The following is a 22,935-nucleotide window of genomic DNA, read 5'->3' on the forward strand; positions in this document are numbered from 1 at the left end:
GCACCCACCCGTGGCAGTCATCAGCATCTGTAGCTGGGTAGTGCTTATGCGTGTGTGGCGACGAGGATGGGTAAATTCATCAGCAGCAGTCTTAGCCACACCGAAACCTGGCGCCGAAACTAGAAACCTACCGCTGCTAATCCGTTCTTCCTGGCAGGGGCTCCTTCCAGAAACATCATGATAGGATGGCAGAGTCCGTCGGGAAGGGAAGGCTAACGTCTGCGCACCTAGAGTGGGAGGCAAGCCGCTTAATCCCCCATGTGGTGACATGGATTACAACCAGCCGTCCACGCCACATACCATCAGCTCTACTGCTGCTCTCCATCTCACTGCCCTTTCTGCACTGAGGGATTCAACCGACGCAGCCTATATACACAATGCACAGCACACACATGCATTCAGCCTATAAATAGGCCTAAAACTTTGCATGCACGTTCCTGCTCCAATGCATGGCGACTTAGATGATTGTGACGCGAGAGGACACAAAACAAGTTTATTGGCCGGTATAAATATGTTTTCCCCTTCAGAAAATTATTGTGATGTTCAAAATTCAGTCTAAGTAGCTCACTTCATGTATAAAACAGAATACGGAATCTGTGCCATGGCGGATAGCACTAAATCGTCACATAAAAGGTATTGCTGGTGGTCCCTTTAAGGACAAGTCACCACAACGAGCCAGATGCCATGCAGCAGCAGCCTCCTCTCCCTGCTGCTCATAGGGTTCCTGGTCCTGCTGTTCTTATCGGACACAGAGAGCTGATGGACCATCTGTCATAAGCCAGTCCACTTTCACGCCCTCGCTCGCTGTGTGACCGCTATTTTCCAGTCCTGTGTTCATAGTCACTGGCAGAATAGTGGGAGGGTGTTTTGTCAGAGCTGTTGCCTATTTGGGGACAAGGAATTACATCATGGCTAGAAACCAATCTATGTTTTAGGGAGAAACTTGCATGCACAAACTTGGACACAAAAAAAGTATGCATATTATGTAATGTTGTATACCCAGGTATGACCCTACTTTATATCCTGAAGAGAATACATCCTTTAATTGCCGCCCCGCAAATGAACCACCTTACACAACATGTATTTGAACACCTTTGATTAATAGCTTTATGACAGTGAGCACGGGCCATAAATCCTAAACAACCATTTATCATCAGACTTCTTAGGCCTAGTCGACACCAGTCTTTTCAAGGAACTACTTATCAGAGAAGTTTCACTTTTCCTTGAACCTTGATCCCATTATTCTCTTCAGATCAGAACTTTCCATGACGCTGACGAGATAAGATTAATTGACTAGTGAGCTGAGAGCTTTGCCAACCCCGTCCTGAGGAAGAGGTGTTGAGACAGGGAACACACACAGGCCTAAATCTTCTGGTGAGGTATAGCCACATGAGAGCCTAGCAGAGTAAGCCTGAATGATGGAAACTCCCTTGGGTAGTCTATGTGATCTATTGCCAGGCTGAACAAGACAAGAAATGGGTGACAAAGGTGTGACAGACCAGTCAGGAGTCTGCTACTGTTGTGGCGAGGTTAAACTGGAGCAGTGGCAAAAATAGTAATTGATAAAGTGATGTAGCCTAGCTACCCTTCAAAGCTGCTTCTTTCCTGATCAGACACACCACTGCTGTGCTCTACAGCTGAGAACCCCATGCAAATTCAGATCTCACAACAGCATTTAAATCACTTCTTACAACAGTCTTGGTTGAATGTATTTGACTACCATGACCACGATTTGACTAATGCTATTTTAGTTGTATTGTCATGGTCGTAAATGTGTGCCAAATGTCCATTAGCTACAATAAGGTTACAAAACCAACATTTTGATGAACATGTGTGGACATCACATTATTACGTTGTCAGGACAAAATTGTGATATCGGCGCGAGTCTTGAAACGCTTTAACAAAACCTTCATTTAACGTTAGAATGCAGATGCCATTAAACTTCAATCAGGACCAGCCACTTTGTTCACAGCTTCATTGCTAGTTTAGCTACACGTAGTTGTCCCAACATTGGCATCTCACAGCGCCACGACAGCGCATCGTTAAATGATAGCTGACGTTAGTGGGTAAGTTTAGACAGCAATATGCTAGTGTCCGCGCCCATAAACACAATATCCTTAAAAATATGATATAACTAACGTTGCCGTTACGTGCTGACAAGATTTGATAAAAACGACTTGTCTGACTAGCGACCAAGACTTCTCAGGTAACAGCAAAAGTGCTTTTTATTGCTAGCTTAAGCTAAAGCCATCATCACACAATGCCATATTTCTAGCTTGCTGGCTAGCTAGTTAGCATTGCAAACAAAACAAAAACCTTGCATCTGCCTGGAGCAGAATACCATAATAAATGCCAACATCCCATTTACGTTCGCCCTCACCTTTTTCAATCTTGGGGCCTCTGCCACCGTACCGTCGCGATTTACGAAAGCTTCTCCACCGTTTTGTTGGGGATCTGTCCGTTTCATCGCGGACGCCTGCGGCATCTTAGTGTTCGGGGTGAGAAAACCAGGGCTCGTGTCCCCGGTTTTTACGATAGGCTCCATCGTTGGGGTAGTAGCCGAAGTAGCTTTTGGTTCGTTTTCAACCACCCCTTTGTCATCTGCCTTTGGTGTCAGAGGCGATTCGGGTGTTAATTCTTTGCCGGGGACGTCTTTTAATTCGACCTCGGCCATTTTCGCTGCCAAAACCTGGACTGACATCGCTGCTATTTCGCGAAGTCCTTTTCCCAACACATAACAAGGCGACGGATTGTGAGCGGCGGAGTACTGATTAAAAGCAAGGCATTGTGGTCTTCGTCGTTTTCAAGAGTCTCAATAAACATTTAGTGGAAATATTAAAATGATCAATGACAGACAAGCACTATTAATGATACTATCAAAATAAAAAAAGGAAATAGACTAGCTACATAAAATGACTAAACCCGAGCCTTACCAAATAATTTGACAGAAAACACTACAGAACTACATCTCCCAGTAAGTATTACATTTTCAAATGCATTATGGTAGATTACGTTTGTATTTAACGAGGACTATACAGTGCAGTACTACAAAACAGTTACTCATGCGAGGGAGGACATTTCATATTTGATTCAAGTCTTGTATCCAAACCACATTGAATATATCTGAAAAAAAAAAGAGTATGATCATTCATAAAGAAATGTGAAATTGTCTCACATGTAGTCCTCTAAGCAAGAATACAAAGCAAACGCACCAGTGACATAAATCCTGATTTATATTATTTTAATGTATTTAACCTTTATTTTAACTATTTACAATGATGCTGTATTCTGATATGAACGCAGTGCAAATGTGTGTAAATTGAAGCCTTTCAGTTCTGCATCGCATGGCACAATGCCATCTGAAAAACATTAATATTTCATTAGTGGAAAACTTGGAAATGGTTGCTTACATCCTTTCATTTGAGAACCCCTCTGCACATTTGTATATAGCCATATTGCTAATTTGTGTGACTTATTCTTTTAGTTTATTTCGTGAATATTTTCTTAACTCTATTTTATTAAATGCATTGTTGGTTAAGGGCCTGTAAGTAAGCGTTTCACGGTAAGGTAGGTAATACCTGTTGTATTAGGCGCATGAGACAAATACAATTTGATTTGACACTTCATTAGGTCAATCTAGAGAAAATGGGTTCTGGGAACAAAGAAATACTGCCACCATGGGGTGGGTTCTGGTAATGTAATTTAGAGCTCTTGCACCTAAATCTATTTGCATTGATAACAGAGTAAGGACTAAAGAGCAATTCTAATAAAAATATATGGAAACATAAATATGTTTTCAACCATAGACAGATGAATTCAATCAATGATGTTTATTTCCATGTCTCAATTGAAAACCACATCACTACAAACAATTCAAATTTGATTGAATGAGGGGGGTTGGAGTACATTGCAGTTGCCCCATGAAGTCCATGAAGCCCGTTACCGTCTTTAAAAAAAAAAAATCTAAATGAATGACATTCACACAACCTATCATAAAAGACACCTCTTTGACCAGTATACATCATAATTCTCCAAGTAAAGACTTTGGTAATAAAAATAACAGCAATTTACTTGGAACCTTCCATAATATAGAAATTCTAAAAGGCATACCATATGCATGGCTTTGTAGCTATCAAGCATTTGAACCGTGGAACAAACGTCTTGTTAGAATAGATATAATATGCATGCCAATGCAAGTAACTGCAGCCCTAGTAAACAAAGCCATGCATTCGTATGCAGGTAACTTTCTACCACTCCAAACCCTGTCATTCAACAAAAAGGAAGAACTCAAGCACCCTAGCTGCAATATTCAAGCTCTCTCAAACAATTCATACAAAAAGAAAAACTCACTGACATCCATTCAAGCCAGGAGGGTTCAACCCAATGGCATACTATTTACAAGGACACTATCCTGATACATTCACAGAATATTTCAAATAAATCAAGTAAATTGTGGATGTCCCGGGTTAAAATACAGTACTGTTGTTTTTGATGCAACATAATATAAAACTAAATGTCATGGTCTTTGTAATAATTTGATTTAAAAATGTCACAAATGACAATAGCTACTTTCAAATGAAATAAAACAGAGAAAACGTGGTCTGCCGTTTCTAAGAAAAATGACTCAACAAATGTACGACAAAATGTTACTCATAAGTGCTTCCTTATGAACCTGGATCTGAGGACAGTTATGGTAACTAACATCTACAGAATATTTGTGTTATCAGAAGCTATGATGTATTGTTTCACAAACAAACGTTGAGGTGACAAAATATTTCAGGGAAGTATCTGCCCTCTAACCTCCTCTGATACTGCTGTGAAATGCTCAAGAGAGAGATTGCATCAGTCCCCAAATATCCACAGGATGTTCACGCCTGAAAGGCCCAGATTTACTCTCCTGTAAAAAGACAGACGGGGACAACTTATGTGCAATTACATAGAGATTGATTACCAATGTGGTCTTGACAAGTTTACTTTACTAAAGTGGCATAGCAGCACATTTTTATCACAGTGCCCATCTGGAGTCAGTGATGGCACCCTGGACTGGGAAGTTTAAATACAGATTTTTTATTTAACTAGGCAAGTCAGTTAAGAACAAATTCTTATTTACAACGACTGCCTTGTTCAGGGGCAGAACGACAGATTCTTACCTTGTCAGCTCGGGGATTCGATCTAGCAACCTTTCGGTCACTGGCCCAACGCTCTAACCACGAGGCTACCTGCCGCCCCATGTTAGTTATACAGTGGAATAGTTGGGAGTACTCACCCCAGCATCCCAGACTCCTTGGTTTTGATGATGAAGAGGAACATGAGAACAGTGTGGAACAAGTTGTTCCTTCCCTGGGAGCACAATTAGAGGGGACTCAAATGAATGGAGCACATGTGGTTTTTGACATCTCACTCACTAAGGCATGTCCAAAAAGGCCATAGGGACAAAAGAGGCAGAGATTGGTTCTTACCTTGGGCAGGCTGTAGACATGGCCCTGGTAGATAAGTTGGTAGTACGGGGGATTGGTGCTACTTTGGTGAACGCAGAAAAGGTTTTCATTCGTCACGTCTACTTAAGAAACAAGAACAGGGTGTCAGTAAAGAATAGGAGAAGAACGATGTCCATTCTGTGTGTGTCGTGCTGCTCGGCCTTACCGGGTTTGTCTGGCGTCTGGGTGAAGTGCTGCGAGGTGAAGGTCTTTCCGTCGGGGTACTTGGGGTGAGGCGGGAGTCGGGAGTCCAGGTATGTGCACAGCACATGTATGAGGATCTAATAGACAGAAAACACGTATTTGAAATTCAATCATGTAGTAGATGACTACTTTTTGTGGTCTAGACTAGGGGTGATGGATGAGACTCACAGCACAGTCTGAAGGGAGGTCTGTGTCCCACTTCCTGGCTTTGAGATCCCCGCCCCTGTTCCAGCGGAAAGAACTCATGCAGCCACTATGGGCCAGCTCTGACGAGGGGAAACAAACACATTGTCAATAATGGTATGTCAATCTCCGCTTTCATCAAGTCTTACGACCTTTGACTCAAATCTCTCTAAAATCTTAGCTGCTTTGGCTCTAATTGGACCCTCAGTTGTGGACACGTATAGTATATGACAGGAATATAGCACAGTCAATAAGCAAGGAGTCAAAACGTAACCTCTCATAGGCCTACCTTTGATCCTCTCCACTAGATACTCTTGGTTAGGGGTGATGTCCAGGTACTGCACAATAGCAGGCATGGTGGGGATAACTGAGGCCTTCAAAACAGCAGCCTGTTTTAGACTGGCTATACTGGCTTCTGTTGAATAGGGCGACAGACTGGGTAAGTATAATTGGGTCGGCGTAAACTACATTTCACATTTTGCCCCATTGCATACAGACAGTAAATACCTCCAATCTGGAGCTCAGAGCAGCCCATTCTCCTAAGCTGGCCATTTACTGAGTCCATCTCCTTCACAAGTGGCACTAGAATGGTGTCATTTATCCACTGAAAGAAAGAAAAACTACACACGTATCAACCACTTTTTCCAACTACATTTCAGATTTTTACCAGGCTTCAATGTTACTTCTAAGCTTGTTATATCGTCTTACATTTCTGAGCTTGGCCGTCCAGCTGTCTATGCTGTCCACCACGAGACGACTGGTTGTGATTCTGGCCCAAACCTGCAGATCAAAAAGAACAGCTACAGGAGAATGTGTATTCATGATTGGAAAACCAATTCCCCTTTGGTATAATAAAGAATAGTTATTTTATTGATGAATTGATTGATCCATCGAACCTCCTCTGCAGCCTGTTTGGAGCCCAGGTCCGTCTCGTCCTTGCTGGCTGAGGGGGCCTGGGAGCGGCAGGCCGGCTGGTACTGGAACTTCCTCAGGCTCTGGGCATAATCTCCCACCGAGCGGCTATAGTTCCAGAACGTCGGGCTGTGGGAGGGCGACACCGACTCTGGGCTCCCTGAGAAACAGTCAAAGGATGCATACAGGATATTACAATAATGCTCTTCACAGTTGAGACACAAAAGCTCAGTTGGAGATCATTATTATTTGTTATCCTTTATTTAACCAAGAAAGTCACATTGAGATTGACAGCTCTTCAAGTGAGCCATGGTCAGCCCCCCCCCCCCCCCCCCCCCCCCCCCAGAAGACTTTCACTAGTAGTAATGCATAGGGAAAATGGTAATAAGGCCAGGCCTAAGCTACATCGTCACACTCATACCTAACTGACTGCGGTGGCTCTTCTCCTCCTCGGTGCGGAGGAACCTGTCCAGGGTCTTCAGGGACTCCATGTAGTCCTCCTTGCCCCCGGGGGAGTTGAACACGGAGGGAGAGGTGCGGTAGCGTGCCCTCAGGCTGGTGCCATCCACTGGGCCAATGCTGCTGGGGTAGGATGAGGGGGGGCTGAAGTTCAACTGAAATCAACAGAAAGCTGTTACAAATGGGAAAGCATGATCTCCCTGGCTTCATGCCAGTAGATTTCAGACATGACAAGGAAAACCAAAAAGTGATAGCCACAACACAGGAAACTTGAAAGGATAAATGGTAGCTAGATACTGCCTTGGTTACAGTAGATTCATTGACAGACACCCAACACAAATGCATCAGATTGATAGCTAGATAATGGAGAGCATTTTGAGTCTGACAGACCTTTCCAAAGACCAGGGAGGGGATGAAGTGTCCCACGCTGCCCGGGGTGGACGGACTGCTCAAAAGGGGGCTGTATCCGGGAACACAGCTGGGGGAGAACTTGGGGCTGGTGCTGGCCGGCCTGGAGGGACTGAAGCTGAGCACACTCTGACCCTGGAGGGGTGACGACTGAGCCGGGGCTTGAGCCTCCTGCTTTTCTTGCTTCAGCGGGGGTGACGCCTGGATACCTGAGTAGAGATGAAGACCAACATAGTATTCATTGATTTGGGCAGTTTAAAAAGACAAATGTACAAGAGGGATAGACATTTGGGGTTCATAGATAATACATCAAAACATGTACAACACCATCACCTTAAAACCACTTTGCAGCCAATGACTCACCTGAGTTTCTGAGGCCAAGAAGACAGTGCTGTTCAGGGGTAACAGTGATGGTAGAGGGGGCCATGGTGTATTTGAAGTACTTCCAGAAGTCAAACAGGGCGTTGAGGCTGAAGACTGAGGCGAAGGCCAGCTCTGTGGGAAAGGAAAAGGAAGGAGATAATATGAATTTGACAGGTTACGGCTCATCTGTAACCAGTTTGCATCAGTGCCACACCTGGGCATTCCATTCCAAAACAATGTTTAACTTCTCTCCACAGAAACCAGAGCACTCACCTATGTACCAGATAGGCCAGTAAGAGATGCTGAAGTACAGGCTCAGCAGTTTACCTGACCTGAGAGGACAATGTACATACTACTGTGAGAGGCATTGGCACCACTTGCTTCTAGTTAGGCATCTGCAACTGACTACTAATCATGCGAGTCAGTCGTTGACAAGGAAACACAACCTACATCTCTGTGTAGATCATGCCAGCTAGCGACACATTGAGGACTGCCCAGGCGAGGACCACTTGGCGTGCCTGCTCCTCCCTCCTCATCCTCATCGTCCTGTCGATGAGAGTAGACATGCCCTCCTGTTTCATCGGAGTCATGTCCACATGACGTTATCACACTGTCGGCTGCTTAATTCAGACAGAACGGTTAGCTAGTTTCTAAATAAACCAGTGTGTCTGACACTCAACATTCCGACCCTACCTTTACACTTTCTTGCACTGAGCGGCAATGGGGTCGGCACGCAATCACGGTTAGTTTCATTAAGACACCGTGGCGCCGGCACAAGGTATGGGTCGGAAAACTTACCTCAACGCAGGAATAGGATATGCCACTGTTCACCAAATTTGACCTTTATCCACACTGCTCCATTGAGAAGATTGAAATACTATTTTCGTCCTCAGGCTAGTTAGCAGTAGCCATTATGGAATGGCACATGTTGAACAACACAAGGAGCTAATTGACTGAAAATGGCTTCTATCGATAGATACTGCTAGCTGGCATGAAGCCAGGAAAATAGCAGTGGTTCAATCTTCTCAATGTATCATTGCGGATAATAGTAACATTTGGAGTAGTGTCACTGGCATATCCCATCCCTTCATCGAGGTACGTTTTCGGAACAATATCTCACGCCGGCTCCAAGGTGTCTTAAATGTAACCATTAATGCTTTCCGACCCCAGTGCAGCTCAGTGTAAACAAGCATAACGGTAGGGTCAGTATCTTCTGGCAATCAGTTGGCTGGCTGGCTAGCATAGCATGCGAACGTCAACAGTTAGTTAGCTAATATAAACACTGAATCACTGGTAAAGTATGACTTTTGTTTTACCAACTCTTTTAACTTGCTTTTACTTAGTCATTCATACCACCAATAAGTGTAATTGAATAGAGTAAATACTAAATGTAAGTACATTTCATACATACCCCGTTAGCTCCAACGGCGCTGCACAAATTTTGTATTTCAACCGGAAGTGTAATGTCCTAGAGCAGTCTAACTACTTCCGTTCTGTACACCCGCCCCTTTTCAAAACATGCTGCTGAGATGTGGATTGGGTAATAAATACCTTGTTACAGATGAGATGTGGAATGTCATTTGTTGTTACATTATCACAATCAATAAGGAATTCAGACGTCTTACATGATTCATATATTTGTACATACATACAAAAAGTGGCCGACACATCACAATACCTCTTCAACATTCAACCAGCAGCAGAGCCAGCATCTAGCTAGCCGTCAGCATCCAGAGAGACTCAAACTCAGTATCTATTCCATAAAGAGATGACCACTGTTAAAAAAAATACCTATTGTGTGTTAAAGGCCATGGCTTTTGAGTTAAAACATAACTTTTTCTAGGATAATTATAGCCTGGCTACCCAGCCACATCACTCCGGCCAAATGGCACACCAACTACCGTTTCTTCTCTATGAGTCTGAATTTGTTTTCCTCCCCGACTCTTTAAGACCGCAAACACATTCTGATTGGTCCCAGTAACCGATGAGTTGGGCCAAAGCCAGCCCACATGAATCACGTCATTTTGATGTCGGCACAAACGACTTCTAGTTTCATACTGATGCATGGAGCGATGATAGAGCAGCGGAATACAATTCAGGATGAGCCGTTAGGCAAGGAAAATGTACCTGAAGAAATATAACATGAAGCCTAAGCACATACAGTACCTCTACATCAAAATCTGGATTATCCTGGTTTGATTGTGCCCAATGTTAAACTGATATTTGAAAATAAACCTTAACCTGACACAACAAATGAGATTTTGGCAAAACAAACTAACAGTTAAAAATAAGTAAATAAATTAGCATATCTAGTAATGGCACAGTGAAGTCACAGTCAATCGTGTGGGGACAGCGGTTTCTCAGAATCATATCCCTCTAACCCACAGTCCTCTCTGCTATCTGGATCTATCAGTCTCTCTACTTCCTCTCCTTCCTCTTCATCATCATCCTCTTCATCATCATCCTCTTCCTCCTCTTCCTGGGCCCCTCGGTCAGTTTTGGGGCCTTTGCAGATCTTGAGGTGTCTGGTGAGGTGGTATTTGGTGAGGAAGCCCTTCTCACACTTCTCACAGACGTAGTCCCGGCGGCCCTCGTGGGAGTTCATGTGCTTCTTCAGGTGGTTAGTTCTCAAGAAATGTTTGTCACACTTGGGGCAGTGGATCTGACGCTCTCTGTGCGTTAGGAATGATGATGGGAGAGGGGTGGAGAAAAGAGTGCAGAGGGATAGAAGGGGAAATGGTGATAAAAACAGAGGAAAAGAAACTGATGGAAATCCAGACACGTTATAAATTGTGTTTACCAATATGTCTTTTGTCCAGGAGTTTTCCCTGGCCATGTGACCCGAGCAGAAACTTTGGACCCTGGTTACAGGCTATTGACTAGAACCAATACTTTTCCCGTACTACTCGTGTCAATAGCTTGGTTAAGTTTAAACTTACTGTGTATGTGTGAACATGTGCTGCTTGAGGTCCTGCTTCCTGATGAACATCCTGTCACACAGGTCACACTTGAAGTTCTTGGCCCCCGTGTGAATCACCATATGAGACGCCATGTGGGCCTTCTGAGTGAACGACTTCTCACACACATTACACCTGTAGTTCTTCTGACCTGTGGGAGCACCTGAGGTTAGACTGAGTAAAACCAATACGAGAAGCATATGTAGACCATATAATCAATCACCTTATACAGTACCAGTCAAGTTTGGACACACCTACTCATTCAAGGGTTTTTCTTATTTTTTTTTTACTATTTTCTACATTGTAGAATAATAGTGATGACATCGAAACTATGAAATAACACATATGGAATCGTGTAGTAACCCAAAAAAGTGTTCTACAAATCGAAATATATTTTATATTTGAGATTCTTCAAATATCTAAAAACAAACATTTATTAGAAAATGTGCATTTTTAAAACATTTCATTCATAAAAAAATATTAATTTGCTGACATTCTCAAGACTCTTTGCCTTGATGACAGCTTTGCACACTCTTGGCATTCTCTCAACCAGATTCATGAGGTAGTCACCTGGAATTGCATTTCAATTAACAGGTGTGGCTTGTTAAAAGTTAATTTGTGAAATTTCTTTCCTTCTTCATGCGTTTGAGCCAATCAGTTGTGTTGTGACAAGGTACGGGTGGTATACAGAAGATAGCCTTATTTGGTAAAAAACCAAGTCCATATTATGGCAAGAACAGCTCAAATAAGTAAGAGAAGAGAAACGACAGTCCCTCATTACTTTAAGACACGAAGGTCAGTCAATGAGGAAAATTTCAAAACGTTTCTTCAAGTGCAGTCGCAAAAACCATCAAGCGCTATGTTGAAACTGGCTTTCATGAGGACCGCCACAGGAATGGAAGACCCAGTTACCTCTCCTGCAGAGGATAAGTTCATTAGAGTTACCAGCCTCAGATTGGAGCCCAAATAAATGCTTCACAGAGTTCAAGTAACAGACACATCTCAACAACTGTTCAGAGGAGACTGAGTGAATCAGGCTTTCATGGTCGAATTGCTGCAAAGTAACCACTACTAAAGGACACCAATAAGAACAAGAGACGTGCTTGGGCCAAGAAACACGAGCAATGGACATTAGACTGGTCAAAATCTGTCCTTTGGTCTGATGAGCCCAAATTTGAGATTTTTGGTTCCAACCGCCGTGTCTTTGTGAGACGCAGAGTAGGTGAACGGATGATCTCTGCATGTGTGGTTCCCACCGTGAAGCATGAAGGAGGAGGTGCTTTGCTGGTGACACTGTGATTTATTTAGAATTCAAGGCACACTTAACCAGCATGACTACCACAACATTCTGTAGTGATACGCCATCCCATCTGGTTTGCGCCTAGTCGGACTATCACTATCGTTTTTCAAAAGGACAATTACCCAACACACCTCCAGGCTGTGTAAGGGCTATTTAACCAAGGACAGTGAACGAGAGCTGCATCAGATGACCTGGCCTCTACAATCACCCGACCTCAACCCAATTGAGATGGTTTGGGATGAGTTGGACCGCAGAGTGAAGGAAAAGCAGCCAACAAGTGCTCAGCATATGTGGGAACTCCTTCAAGACTGTTGGAAAAGCATTCCGGATGAAGCTGGTCGAGAGAATGCCAAGAGTGCGCAAAGCTGTCATCAAGACAAAGGGTGGCTACTTTGAAGAATAAAAAATACATTTTGATTTGTTTAACACTTCTTTGGTTACTACATGATTCCATGTGTGTTATTTCATAGTTTTGATGTCTTCACTATTATTCTACAATGTAGAAAATAGTTCAAATAAAGAAAAACCCTTGAATGAGTAGGTGTCCAAATTTTTGACTGGTACTGTATACAATAGAACCATCATGTGTTTTAAAACGACTTCAATAATATCTTAACTAATCTAAAAACACCCCTAACACTGACACAGAAAATGCTAAGCTGCTATGTTGCAAGGTCCCATGTCAATGTGTATGTGTGTATGTGTGCACGTGTGAGTGTAGGCCACGCCACCCATCCCCTACCTATAGGCCACGCCACCCATCCCCTACCTGTAGGCCACGCCACCCATCCCCTACCTGTAGGCCACGCCACCCATCCCCTACCTGTAGGCCACGCCACCCATCCCCTACCTGTAGGCCACGCCACCCATCCCCTACCTGTAGGCCACGCCACCCATCCCCTACCTGTAGGCCACGCCACCCATCCCCTACCTATAGGCCACGCCACCCATCCCCTACCTATAGGCCACGCCACCCATCCCCTACCTGTAGGCCACGCCACCCATCCCCTACCTGTAGGCCACGCCACCCATCCCCTACCTGTAGGCCACGCCACCCATCCCCTACCTATAGGCCACGCCACCCATCCCCTACCTGTAGGCCACGCCACCCATCCCCTACCTGTAGGCCACGCCACCCATCCCCTACCTATAGGCCACGCCACCCATCCCCTACCTGTAGGCCACGCCACCCATCCCCTACCTGTAGGCCACGCTACCCATCCCCTACCTGTAGGCCACGCTACCCATCCCCTACCTGTAGGCCACGCCACCCATCCCCTACCTGTAGGCCACGCCACCCATCCCCTACCTGTAGGCCACGCCACCCATCCCCTACCTGTAGGCCACGCCACCCATCCCCTACCTGTAGGCCACGCCACCCATCCCCTACCTGTAGGCCACGCCACCCATCCCCTACCTGTAGGCCACGCCACCCATCCCCTACCTGTAGGCCACGCCACCCATCCCCTACCTGTAGGCCACGCCACCCATCCCCTACCTGTAGGCCACGCCACCCATCCCCTACCTGTAGGCCACGCCACCCATCCCCTACCTGTAGGCCACGCCACCCATCCCCTACCTGTAGGCCACGCCACCCATCCCCTACCTGTAGGCCACGCCACCCATCCCCTACCTGTAGACCACGCCACCCATCCCTACCTGTAGGCCACGCCACCCATCCCCTACCTATAGGCCACGCCACCCTACCTGTGTGTATCTTGAGGTGCATCCTCAGGTTGCTCGGATCACTGAAGGCCTTGCTGCAGTATTCACACTTGTGCGGCTTCATCCCCACGTGTCCCATGAAGTGCACGTTGAGCTTAGTGGACGTGGTGAACGCCCGCGAGCACATACTGCACTTGTACTTCCTCTCAAGCGAGTGTCTGTGCGTGTTGGAGCCAGAGTTGTTAGTGTTATTAGAGAGGCTGCTGTTGTGGGAGTGGCAGGCCCAGGGGGATGAGGAGGAGATGGAGGTACCACTGGGCAGCTTGCCCTCCTGGTGGTGGTCCTGGTGGTGGTCCTGGCTGGGGCTGTGGGAATGGCCGTGGTTGTTGTGGCTGCTCAGGTGGGACTTGAGCTCGGCGAAGGAATGGCACTCTTTGCCGCACTGGCACACCTGGCCCTCTGGGACCTGAGGGACCCCCATCTGCCTGCAGTAGTCCCTGGTGTAGTAGAAGAGCAGCTCCTGGTCTGGGAGGATCTCAGTGGACGTGCAGAAGAACAGCTTCCCATTGTCGGGGTAGGCCACCAGGTTCTGCTCCTCTCTGGTCCTGCTCACAGAGACACCACAGATCTGAGTGGAAGCCATTTTGGATCAAATGATAATAACATTGAGCCGAACGCATGAGATTGCTTCACTAAGTGATAGTTACCTTGCCTTGCGGACAAACATCATCCAGTTGCATTCATTCTCATCTGTGGTCACGATACAGAACTCCAGCACGTTGTTGTGGAACATCTGAAACAACACCGCCATCTACTGGTCAGAATGGTGCCTCCCTTCATCCACATAACTGACATAGCATTTCATTGACTCACATGCAATTCATTAGTAAGGCATATAGTAAGCTATATGGTCATCTGAAATCTAAATGAGGAGATGTGGACAGTGTAAGCCACTGACCTTCCATATCTGAGGGGTGTCTTTGTCTGGCCAGTCTTGCAGGTCTACGTTGCTACAGTGCTGACCCACCATGGGCCCAAAGCAGGTCCTAGGAGGTATGATGTCCCGGGCAAACACTCCTTAGAGACACACACATATAGAGATATTAATGACGGGCAAACAAGCTATAAGTTGTTTTTGAGTGGACAGATCTCATAGATGGGCAATTCCACAGTAACGGAATAGAGTAACGCTGAGACTCAGTTGTTTCACTTAAAATGTATGGCAAACACAGTAGAGTACATTACAGCACAGTAGAGCTCAGAGTACAGCACAGTAGAGCTCAGAGTACAGCACAGTAGAGTACATTACAGCACAGTAGAGCTCGGAGTACAGTAGAGTACATTACAGCACAGTAGAGCTCCGAGTACAGCACAGTAGAGCTCAGAGTACAGTAGAGTACATTACAGCACAGTAGAGCTAGGAGTACAGTAGAGTACATTACAGCACAGTAGAGCTCAGAGTACAGCACAGTAGAGCTCAGAGTACAGCACAGTAGAGTACATTACAGCACAGTAGAGCTCAGAGTACAGTACAGCACAGTAGAGCTCGGAGTACAGTAGAGTACAGCACAGTAGAGCTCAGAGTACAGCACAGTAGAGCTCAGAGTACAGTAGAGTACATTACAGCACAGTAGAGCTCAGAGTACAGCACAGTAGAGCTCAGAGTACAGCACAGTAGAGTACATTACAGCACAGCAGAGCTCAGAGTACAGCACAGTAGAGCTCAGAGTACAGTACAATAGAGCTCAGAGTACAGTACAGTAGAGCTCAGAGTACAGCACAGTAGAGCTCAGAGTACAGCACAGTAGAGCTCAGAGTACAGCACAGTAGAGCTCAGAGTACAGTAGAGTACATTACAGCACAGTAGAGCTCAGAGTACAGCACAGTAGAGTACATTACAGCACAGCAGAGCTCAGAGTACAGCACAGTAGAGCTCAGAGTACAGTACAGTAGAGCTCAGAGTACAGCACAGTAGAGCGCAGAGTACAGTAGAGTACATTACAGTACAGTACAGCACAGTAGAGCTCAGAGTACAGTACAGCACAGTAGAGCTCGGAGTACAGTACAGTAGAGCTCAGAGTACAGCACAGTAGAGCTCAGAGTACAGCACAGTAGAGCTCAGAGTACAGTAGAGTACATTACAGCACAGGAGAGCTCAGAGTACAGCACAGTAGAGTACATTACAGCACAGCAGAGCTCAGAGTACAGCACAGTAGAGCTCAGAGTACAGTACAGTAGAGCTCAGAGTACAGTAGAGCTCAGAGTACAGCACAGTAGAGCTCAGAGTACAGCACAGTAGAGCTCAGAGTACAGTAGAGTACATTACAGCACAGTAGAGCTCAGAGTACAGCACAGTAGAGTACATTACAGCACAGCAGAGCTCAGAGTACAGCACAGTAGAGCTCAGAGTACAGTACAGTAGAGCTCAGAGTACAGCACAGTAGAGCGCAGAGTACAGTAGAGTACATTACAGTACAGTACAGCACAGTAGAGCTCAGAGTACAGTGCAGCACAGTAGAGCTCAGAGTACAGTAGAGTACAGTAGAGCTCAGAGTACAGTACAGCACAGTAGAGCTCGGAGTACAGTACAGCACAGTAGAGCTCGGAGTACAGTAGAGTACAGTACAGCACAGTAGAGCTCAGAGTACAGTAGAGTACATTAGAGCACAGTAGAGCTCAGAGTACAGTACAGCACAGTAGAGCTCGGAGTACAGTAGAGTACAGTACAACACAGTAGAGCTCGGAGTACAGTAGAGTACATTACAGCACAGTAGAGCTCAGAGTACAGTAGAGTACAGCACAGCAGAGCTCAGAGTACAGTAGAGTACAGCACAGTAGAGCTCGGAGTGCAGTACAGCACGGAGTACAGCACAGTAGAGCTCAGAGTACAGCACAGTAGAGCTCGGAGTACAGTAGAGTACAGCACAGTAGAGCTCAGAGTACAGTAGAGTACATTACAGCACAGGAGAGGTCAGAGTACAGTACATTACAGCACAGTAGAGCTCGGAGTACAGCACAGTAGAGCTCGGAGTACAGCACAGTAGAGCTCAGAGTACAGCACAGTAGAGCTCAGAGTACATTACAGCAGAGCTCAGAGTACAGTACAGTAGAGCTCAGAGTACATTACAGCAGAGCTCAGAGTACATTACAGCACAGTAGAGTACATTAAAGCACAGTAGAGCTCAGAGTACAGCACAGCAGAGCTCAGAGTACATTACAGCACAGTAGAGCTCAGAGTACAGTACAGTAGAGCTCAGAGTACAGCACAGTAGAGCTCAGAGTACAGCACAGTAGAGCTCAGAGTACATTACAGCAGAGCTCAGAGTACATTACAGCACAGTAGAGTACATTACAGAACAGTAGAGTACATTAAAGCACAGTAGAGCTCAGAGTACAGCACAGTAAAGCTCAGAGTACAGTAGAGCTCAGAGTACATTATAGCACAGTAGAGTACATTACAGCACAGTAGAGCTCAGAACAGTAGAGCTCAGAGTACAGTACAGTAGAGCTCAGAGTACAGCACAGTAGAGTACATTACAGCACAGTAGAGCTCAGAGTACAGTAGAGTACATTACAGTACAGTAGAGTACAGCACAGAGCTCAGAGTACAGTGCAGCACAGTAGAGCTCGGAGTACAGTAGAGTACATTACAGCACAGTAGAGCTCAGAGTACATTACAGCACAGTAGAGCTCAGAGTACAGTACAGCACAGTAGAGCTCAGAGTACAGTACAGCACAGTAGAGCTCCGAGGACAGTAGAGTACATTACAGCACAGTAGAGCTCAGAGTACAGTACAGTAGAGCTCAGAGTACAGCACAGTAGAGTACATTACAGAACAGTAGAGCTCAGATTACAGTACAGCACAGTAGAGCTCGGAGTACAGTAGAGTACAGCAGAGTAGAGCTCGGAGTACAGTAGAGTACATTACAGCACAGTAGAGCTCAGAGTACAGTACAGCACAGTAGAGCTCAGAGTACAGCACAGCACAGTAGAGCTCAGAGTACAGTACAGCACAGTAGAGCTCAGAGTACAGTACAGCAAAGTAGAGCTCAGAGTACAGCACAGCACAGTAGAGCTCAGAGTACAGTACAGCACAGTAGAGCTCAGAGTACAGTACAGCAAAGTAGAGCTCAGAGTACAGCACAGTAGAGCTCGGAGTACAGTAGACTACATTACAGCACAGTAGAGCTCAGAGTACAGTACAGCACAGTAGAGCTCGGAGTACAGTAGAGTACAGCACAGTAGAGCTCGGGGGAACAGTACAGTAGAGCTCAGAGTACAGTACCTTCACAGTAGAGCTCGGAGTACAGTAGAGTACAGCACAGTAGAGCTCGGAGTACAGTAGAGTACAGCACAGTAGAGCTCGGAGTACAGTAGAGTACATTACAGCACAGTAGAGCCCAGAGTACAGTACAGCACAGTAGAGCTCGGAGTAGAGTAGAGTACAGCACAGTAGAGCTCAGAGTACAGTAGAGTACATTACAGCACAGGAGAGGTCAGAGTACAGTACATTACAGCACAGTAGAGCTCAGAGTACAGTAGAGCTCAGAGTACAGTAGAGTACAGCACAGTAGAGCTCGGAGTACATTACAGCACTGTAGAGCTCGGAGTACAGTAGAGTACAGCACAGTAGAGCTCGGAGCACAGTATAGTACAGCACAGTAGAGCTCAGAGTACAGCACAGTAGAGCTCAGAGTACAGTACAGTACATTACAGTACAGTAGAGCTCAGAGTAGAGTACATTACAGTAGAGCTCGGAGTACAGTAGAGCACAGTACAGTAGAGTTCAATACAGAGTTCAGTAAAGTATAGTATAGTTCAGTACATTAGTGTACTCAAATCTAGTGTGCTCTACTGTTCACTGTACTATACTTTCCTGTACTGTACTTTTCTTTACTGTACTGTCCAATCTTGTGAACCCAACTGTGGTTTGTGACTACCATGATTTCCCATTGTAGCCAATTCAATTGCAGAAATTACCGATTTGGTAATTGTGCTTTAATCAATGAATAATTCCTGAACAAAATATCAGTAAAAACACTAACTAATTGATAGGTCTACCTTTTTCATTATCATCCCTCCTCATTAGGGAGAGAAATTAGAAAATATTGTAAAAGAGGCGGGTTTTTGGTAACGTAATTTCAAGGCACAAAATGTTTTTTAAACTTACAGAAGGCAGGAAAAAGTCTCCAAAACTAAATATGTGTTGATATTAGTTGGCAGGGGTCTTCAACATTATTGTATTTTTATCTTTTTATAATAGCTATTAAGACTTTTTCCTGGTAGAGGTTTTCTGAGACCTATTTTCCATCTGTTTGACCAGAAATCAAAGCTTTTGCTTAATCAACAATTTTAGGAGGGAACATGGTTGAAAAATGTATATATGCATTAACGTAAAAAAACAATATGGACTCTTGGCTTTCATTTGACACCCAATTTTAAATGCTTCTATGAACTTCACGTTGGTGCTTATGGGTTCTTTTACATGGAAATGTCCAAATCAATATACACTGAGTAGACAAAACATTAAGAACACCTGCTCTTTCCATGACATAGACTGACCAGGTGAATCCAGGTGAAAGCTATGATCCCTAATTGACACCACTTGTTAAATCCACTTCAACCAGTGTAGATGAAGAGGGTGAGACAGGTTAATGAAGAAGTTTTAAGCCTTGAGACAATCGAGACATGGATTGTGTGTGTGTGCCAGTCAGAGGGCGAATAGGCAATATAAAAGATGTCTGCCTTTGAACAGGGTATGGTAGTAGGTGCCAGGCGCACCAGTTTGTGTCTACAACCGCAACGCTACTGGGTCTTTCACGCTCAACAGTTTAACGTATGAATAATGGTCCACCACACAAAGGACATCCAGCCAACTTGAAACAACTGTGGGAAGCATTGGAGTCAACAAGGGCCAGCATCCCTGAGGAACACTTGACACCTGGTAGAGTCCATGCCCAGATGAATAGAGGCTGTTCTAATCACTCAATATCAGGAAGGTGTTCTCAGGAAGCGAACTTGCATCTCCGCAGCGGTTTCCATACCTAAAGGCTCATCAGCTACAGAGATGCGGAGGCAGAGCGGGCGAGGCAGAGACAGACGGGCTCTGCTCTGGATGGGCGTGTCAGGGATAAAGGTGACTGGGCCGTGCTCTGGGCAGTCGGAGGGATACGAGCGCTCGCACAGCGTACACCCTGTTCACAAACGCAATATAACAACAAATTAAGAAAGATATACAGATCAGAAGTTCAAAGACTTCCAATGGATGACAAGAACAGAACAGTAAGCTAGTATAGCTTTATACATTACCAAGCTCAAATTTTCCTTACAGACCAAAAATGAGCCATCGTGCTCAGCAATAACTCAGCACAAGTAAACACAAAACAAAAATGTCTGCCATTCTTCCCTCTTACTCACAGATGGTGAAGGCAGTGACCATGTTCTCCTTGTTGGAGGTGGAGTCCTCCAGCTGCAGGGTGGAGTTGACCAGCAACAGGCTGTTCTCTGGCCCCATGGACACCTCCGCCGTGATGGGGGACACGTTCACCGGCTCTAGGCCCATGCCCGAATGACCATGGAGGGACACAGGCTCCAGCTGGGACTGGGTGAGCACCACACTCACCACCCCAGAGTTCAGCTCCCCTGAGCTGTGCAAAGACTCCCCCAGACCGCCTCCCCCTGAGTTCCCCACCCGACCCCCTAGGTGCTCTGGCTCCATCCCCACAGGAAGCTCCAGGCCAGGCCCGTGCAGAGGCATCACGCCCCCAGAGGACTCAACTCTTCCCAGGCCCTCGTGGTTCTGGCCTCTCCCTCCCAGCTGCTGCTGGTTCTCAGCCCCCACCACCCCCTCCATGTTGGCCAGGTCCTCTCCCATCCTGTCTGGGGACATGGGGCTGCTGACCCGGGTCTCCATGTTCAGCCCTGTGGAGTCCAGCTGCACCTCGTGGCCCCCACCCTGGTGGAGGTCTCCCTGGCCACTGACCTGGCGGGAGTCCAGGGACACCAGGCCCTGTTCCAGAGGCCCTCCAGGGCCACTGTAAGGGTCCAGCCCTGAGGGGTTCTGGCTGGACACAGAGAGAGTCCCGTCCATGTTCAGACTGCTGGGGTGAATGTACTGAGGGGGAGGCCGGTCTGCCAGGTAAGACAGGATACCTTGATAGAGAGAAAGAGAAATCATATCCAATCCATGTACATATAGACCAGCTAACATGTCATGGTGTAATATCATGAATCCTTAAGATATCCATGAGAGATACAATGGAGATGACAGACCGTGGTGAAGAGAAATGCTTAGCCCTACCTGGCAGTATGTGTCTGAAGTAGCTACTCTCCAGGTGTGGGTAGGGGGGAGGAGGTAATGAGTAGTTCCTCTCTGGAAGGCCACACATGACCCCTCGGTCACCAAGAGGACCCATTGGCAGCATGAGCGACAGAGCAGAGGGCAGAGACCCAAGAGAGGGCCCCAAGCTGGGTATAGCCACAGACATGCCTGAAGTAAAGGGGGACAAAACGAATGTATCGGCCATTGTATCAACAACTATAATTGCCATAAATATGTAAACAAATGAAGATAGTATAGTTTCACCAGATAAGTGAATGTGTTTTACCCTGTGTAGTGATGGAGTTGTGTGTTGGGGAGGTGGGTAGACCCAGATGACTGGCACTCACAGCGGGCACACTTAACTGGTCCATCCCAACTGGGCTGAGGTTCATGTCATTCATTCTAGAGAGGAATCAAAAAAAAAAGTCTATGGTGTTAGAAAACGCTGTGTAATATCCCATTTGTGGCTGACAAAAAATTTCTTTTTTAAATGTGTGTGGAAAGTCTATCACAGTGGTTGGTTACCTGACTTCGGCAGTGTGTGCTCATCCAAGATAGTGTGAAATGTGTGCATTCTGCCGGCTGGAGAGGATAGACACAGATATCAATCATCAGTTTGCTTCATGTCACATTCACTAAAACAAGTAGCAAAATATGACACAATGCATGAGTTAGCTAGCTAATAACAAGAGATCTCTTTCATAGAACATGTTACAGTCCCAAATCAGAGCCACTGCACTGAGACCCTATCAACCAAGTAAGCAATAACTTTTTGGGGGACCTGACCAATTTCACATACAGTAGCTGCAAAATGTAACTTTTTGGGCGACCAGACCAAATTCACATAGAAATGTGACTTATAGATCTGTCACTCATTGAAAGCAAGTCAAACAGCAGAAAGTACAATATTTCTGGTTTAATTAAAATATATTTCACAGCGATTTACATGGGGGAAAAAATCTCTACACTATCCATTGTTTGTTTTGTCACAAACTTAAATTAGACAAACTATTAGGTAAAGGCGGAACGATTCCTGCATATTGCACTTTTTCGCTACACATGAATACCATTGGTAATGTAGTTAGCTCGATATCTAGCTAGCATGCTAAGAATAGCGTTAACGAGAATCAAGAGAAACTAACAATTTGATCTAACAAACGTTACGATCCCTATTTGAGCGTATGGCTCACGTTGACGATTCAAAGACAATGCTGCGATGTTGTATATTCATGCAATATATACAAATGTAGCATACAGTAAGTTAAAATTGTAAGAAAACAAAAGCTAAAATACCAAAAGGCTTCCTCTCCGGGTCCATGACAGCGTGACACACTGAGCATGCGCAAGCAGAAAGCTGCGCTGCAGGACGAACATCTGAGCTAAGGTCATTTGCCAAAGCCTCTCTGTTTTTTATTTAATCACGGACCCTAACAAAAAGGGTTTCAGGCTGCACAGGTCCACAACTTTGTAAATGTAACTTAAATTAAATGACTTAGATGCTTATTCGATATGCAAATTGACTTGGCTTTTGTTTGACAGTTATATCTCCCATTTGCCCCACTGTCCCTATCCTTTTGCTGTCAAAAGTAAATCCCCAATTATTTTTCAGTAATACATGTCTACTCATATACATAGCATACTGTAGTTTTGTCTCGAGAGAAAGGGTTGCATATCTCTCTCTCCCT

At 45.5% G+C, this 22,935-nt stretch overlaps 3 protein-coding genes across 8 annotated transcripts in view; all 3 read right to left on the minus strand.

The window, feature by feature from the left end:
• LOC129838716 (putative adenosylhomocysteinase 3) overlaps positions 1–2,919 on the minus strand; it is a 44,702-nt gene extending 41,783 nt beyond the window's left edge. Inside the window, exon 1 of one of the 2 annotated variants that reach the window (XM_055905863.1) lies at positions 2,381–2,916. In XM_055905863.1, the coding sequence (XP_055761838.1) occupies positions 2,381–2,701 (321 nt within the window). In that variant the 5' untranslated portion in view covers positions 2,702–2,916. Of the gene's footprint in view, positions 1–2,380 lie in introns of both variants that reach the window. The other variant, XM_055905864.1, reaches the window with a different exon arrangement.
• Positions 2,920–3,815: 896 nt separating this feature from the next.
• LOC129838717 (transmembrane protein 209-like) lies at positions 3,816–9,497 on the minus strand. Of its 5 annotated transcripts, none has more exons than XM_055905869.1 (15): positions 9,418–9,497; positions 8,457–8,623; positions 8,280–8,338; positions 8,007–8,138; positions 7,626–7,852; positions 7,198–7,390; positions 6,761–6,936; positions 6,573–6,644; positions 6,372–6,468; positions 6,154–6,279; positions 5,850–5,947; positions 5,644–5,758; positions 5,460–5,557; positions 5,267–5,340; positions 3,816–4,897 (listed from the first exon to the last, which is right to left on the minus strand). In XM_055905869.1, the coding sequence occupies exons 2-15, from the start codon at positions 8,594–8,596 to the stop codon at positions 4,843–4,845; spliced, it is 1,662 nt and encodes a 553-aa protein (XP_055761844.1). In that variant the 5' UTR covers positions 8,597–8,623; positions 9,418–9,497; the 3' UTR covers positions 3,816–4,842. The 5 variants fall into 5 exon arrangements, with proteins under 5 accessions (XP_055761844.1, XP_055761842.1, XP_055761843.1 ...); XM_055905867.1 differs by having other exon boundaries at positions 5,460–5,560; XM_055905868.1 differs by having other exon boundaries at positions 5,460–5,560; positions 8,457–8,626; positions 9,418–9,495.
• A 128-nt stretch (positions 9,498–9,625) lies between these two features.
• On the minus strand, positions 9,626–22,618 carry LOC129838715 (PR domain zinc finger protein 4-like). The gene is made up of 11 exons (XM_055905862.1): positions 22,544–22,618; positions 21,776–21,832; positions 21,537–21,652; positions 21,230–21,418; positions 20,347–21,081; positions 19,974–20,123; positions 14,887–15,005; positions 14,636–14,721; positions 13,971–14,533; positions 10,946–11,114; positions 9,626–10,678 (listed from the first exon to the last, which is right to left on the minus strand). The coding sequence occupies exons 3-11, from the start codon at positions 21,649–21,651 to the stop codon at positions 10,342–10,344; spliced, it is 2,463 nt and encodes an 820-aa protein (XP_055761837.1). The 5' UTR covers position 21,652; positions 21,776–21,832; positions 22,544–22,618; the 3' UTR covers positions 9,626–10,341.
• Positions 22,619–22,935: the final 317 nt, after the last annotated feature.

Source organism: Salvelinus fontinalis, chromosome 39 (assembly GCF_029448725.1).
Source record: "Salvelinus fontinalis isolate EN_2023a chromosome 39, ASM2944872v1, whole genome shotgun sequence".
NCBI classification, from domain to species: domain Eukaryota; kingdom Metazoa; phylum Chordata; class Actinopteri; order Salmoniformes; family Salmonidae; genus Salvelinus; species Salvelinus fontinalis.

Excerpts from the sequence above, each read along its gene's own strand:
- LOC129838717 (XM_055905871.1), bottom strand. The coding sequence starts at position 8,759 with ATGAAACTAACCGTGATTGCGTGCCGACCCCATTGCCGCTCAGTGCAA. Across the intron at positions 6,645-6,760 it reads CCAAACAGGCTGCAGAGGAG|GTTTGGGCCAGAATCACAAC; the intron begins GTTCGATGGATC and ends TTTGATCTGCAG. Across the intron at positions 5,759-5,849 it reads ACCTCCCTTCAGACTGTGCT|ATCCTCATACATGTGCTGTG; the intron begins GTGAGTCTCATC and ends TCTGTCTATTAG.
- LOC129838715 (XM_055905862.1), bottom strand. The coding sequence starts at position 21,651 with ATGAATGACATGAACCTCAGCCCAGTTGGGATGGACCAGTTAAGTGTG. Across the intron at positions 21,419-21,536 it reads CAACTCCATCACTACACAGG|GCATGTCTGTGGCTATACCC; the intron begins GTAAAACACATT and ends CCTTTACTTCAG. Across the intron at positions 20,124-20,346 it reads GGTCACTGCCTTCACCATCT|GGTGTACGCTGTGCGAGCGC; the intron begins GTGAGTAAGAGG and ends GTTTGTGAACAG.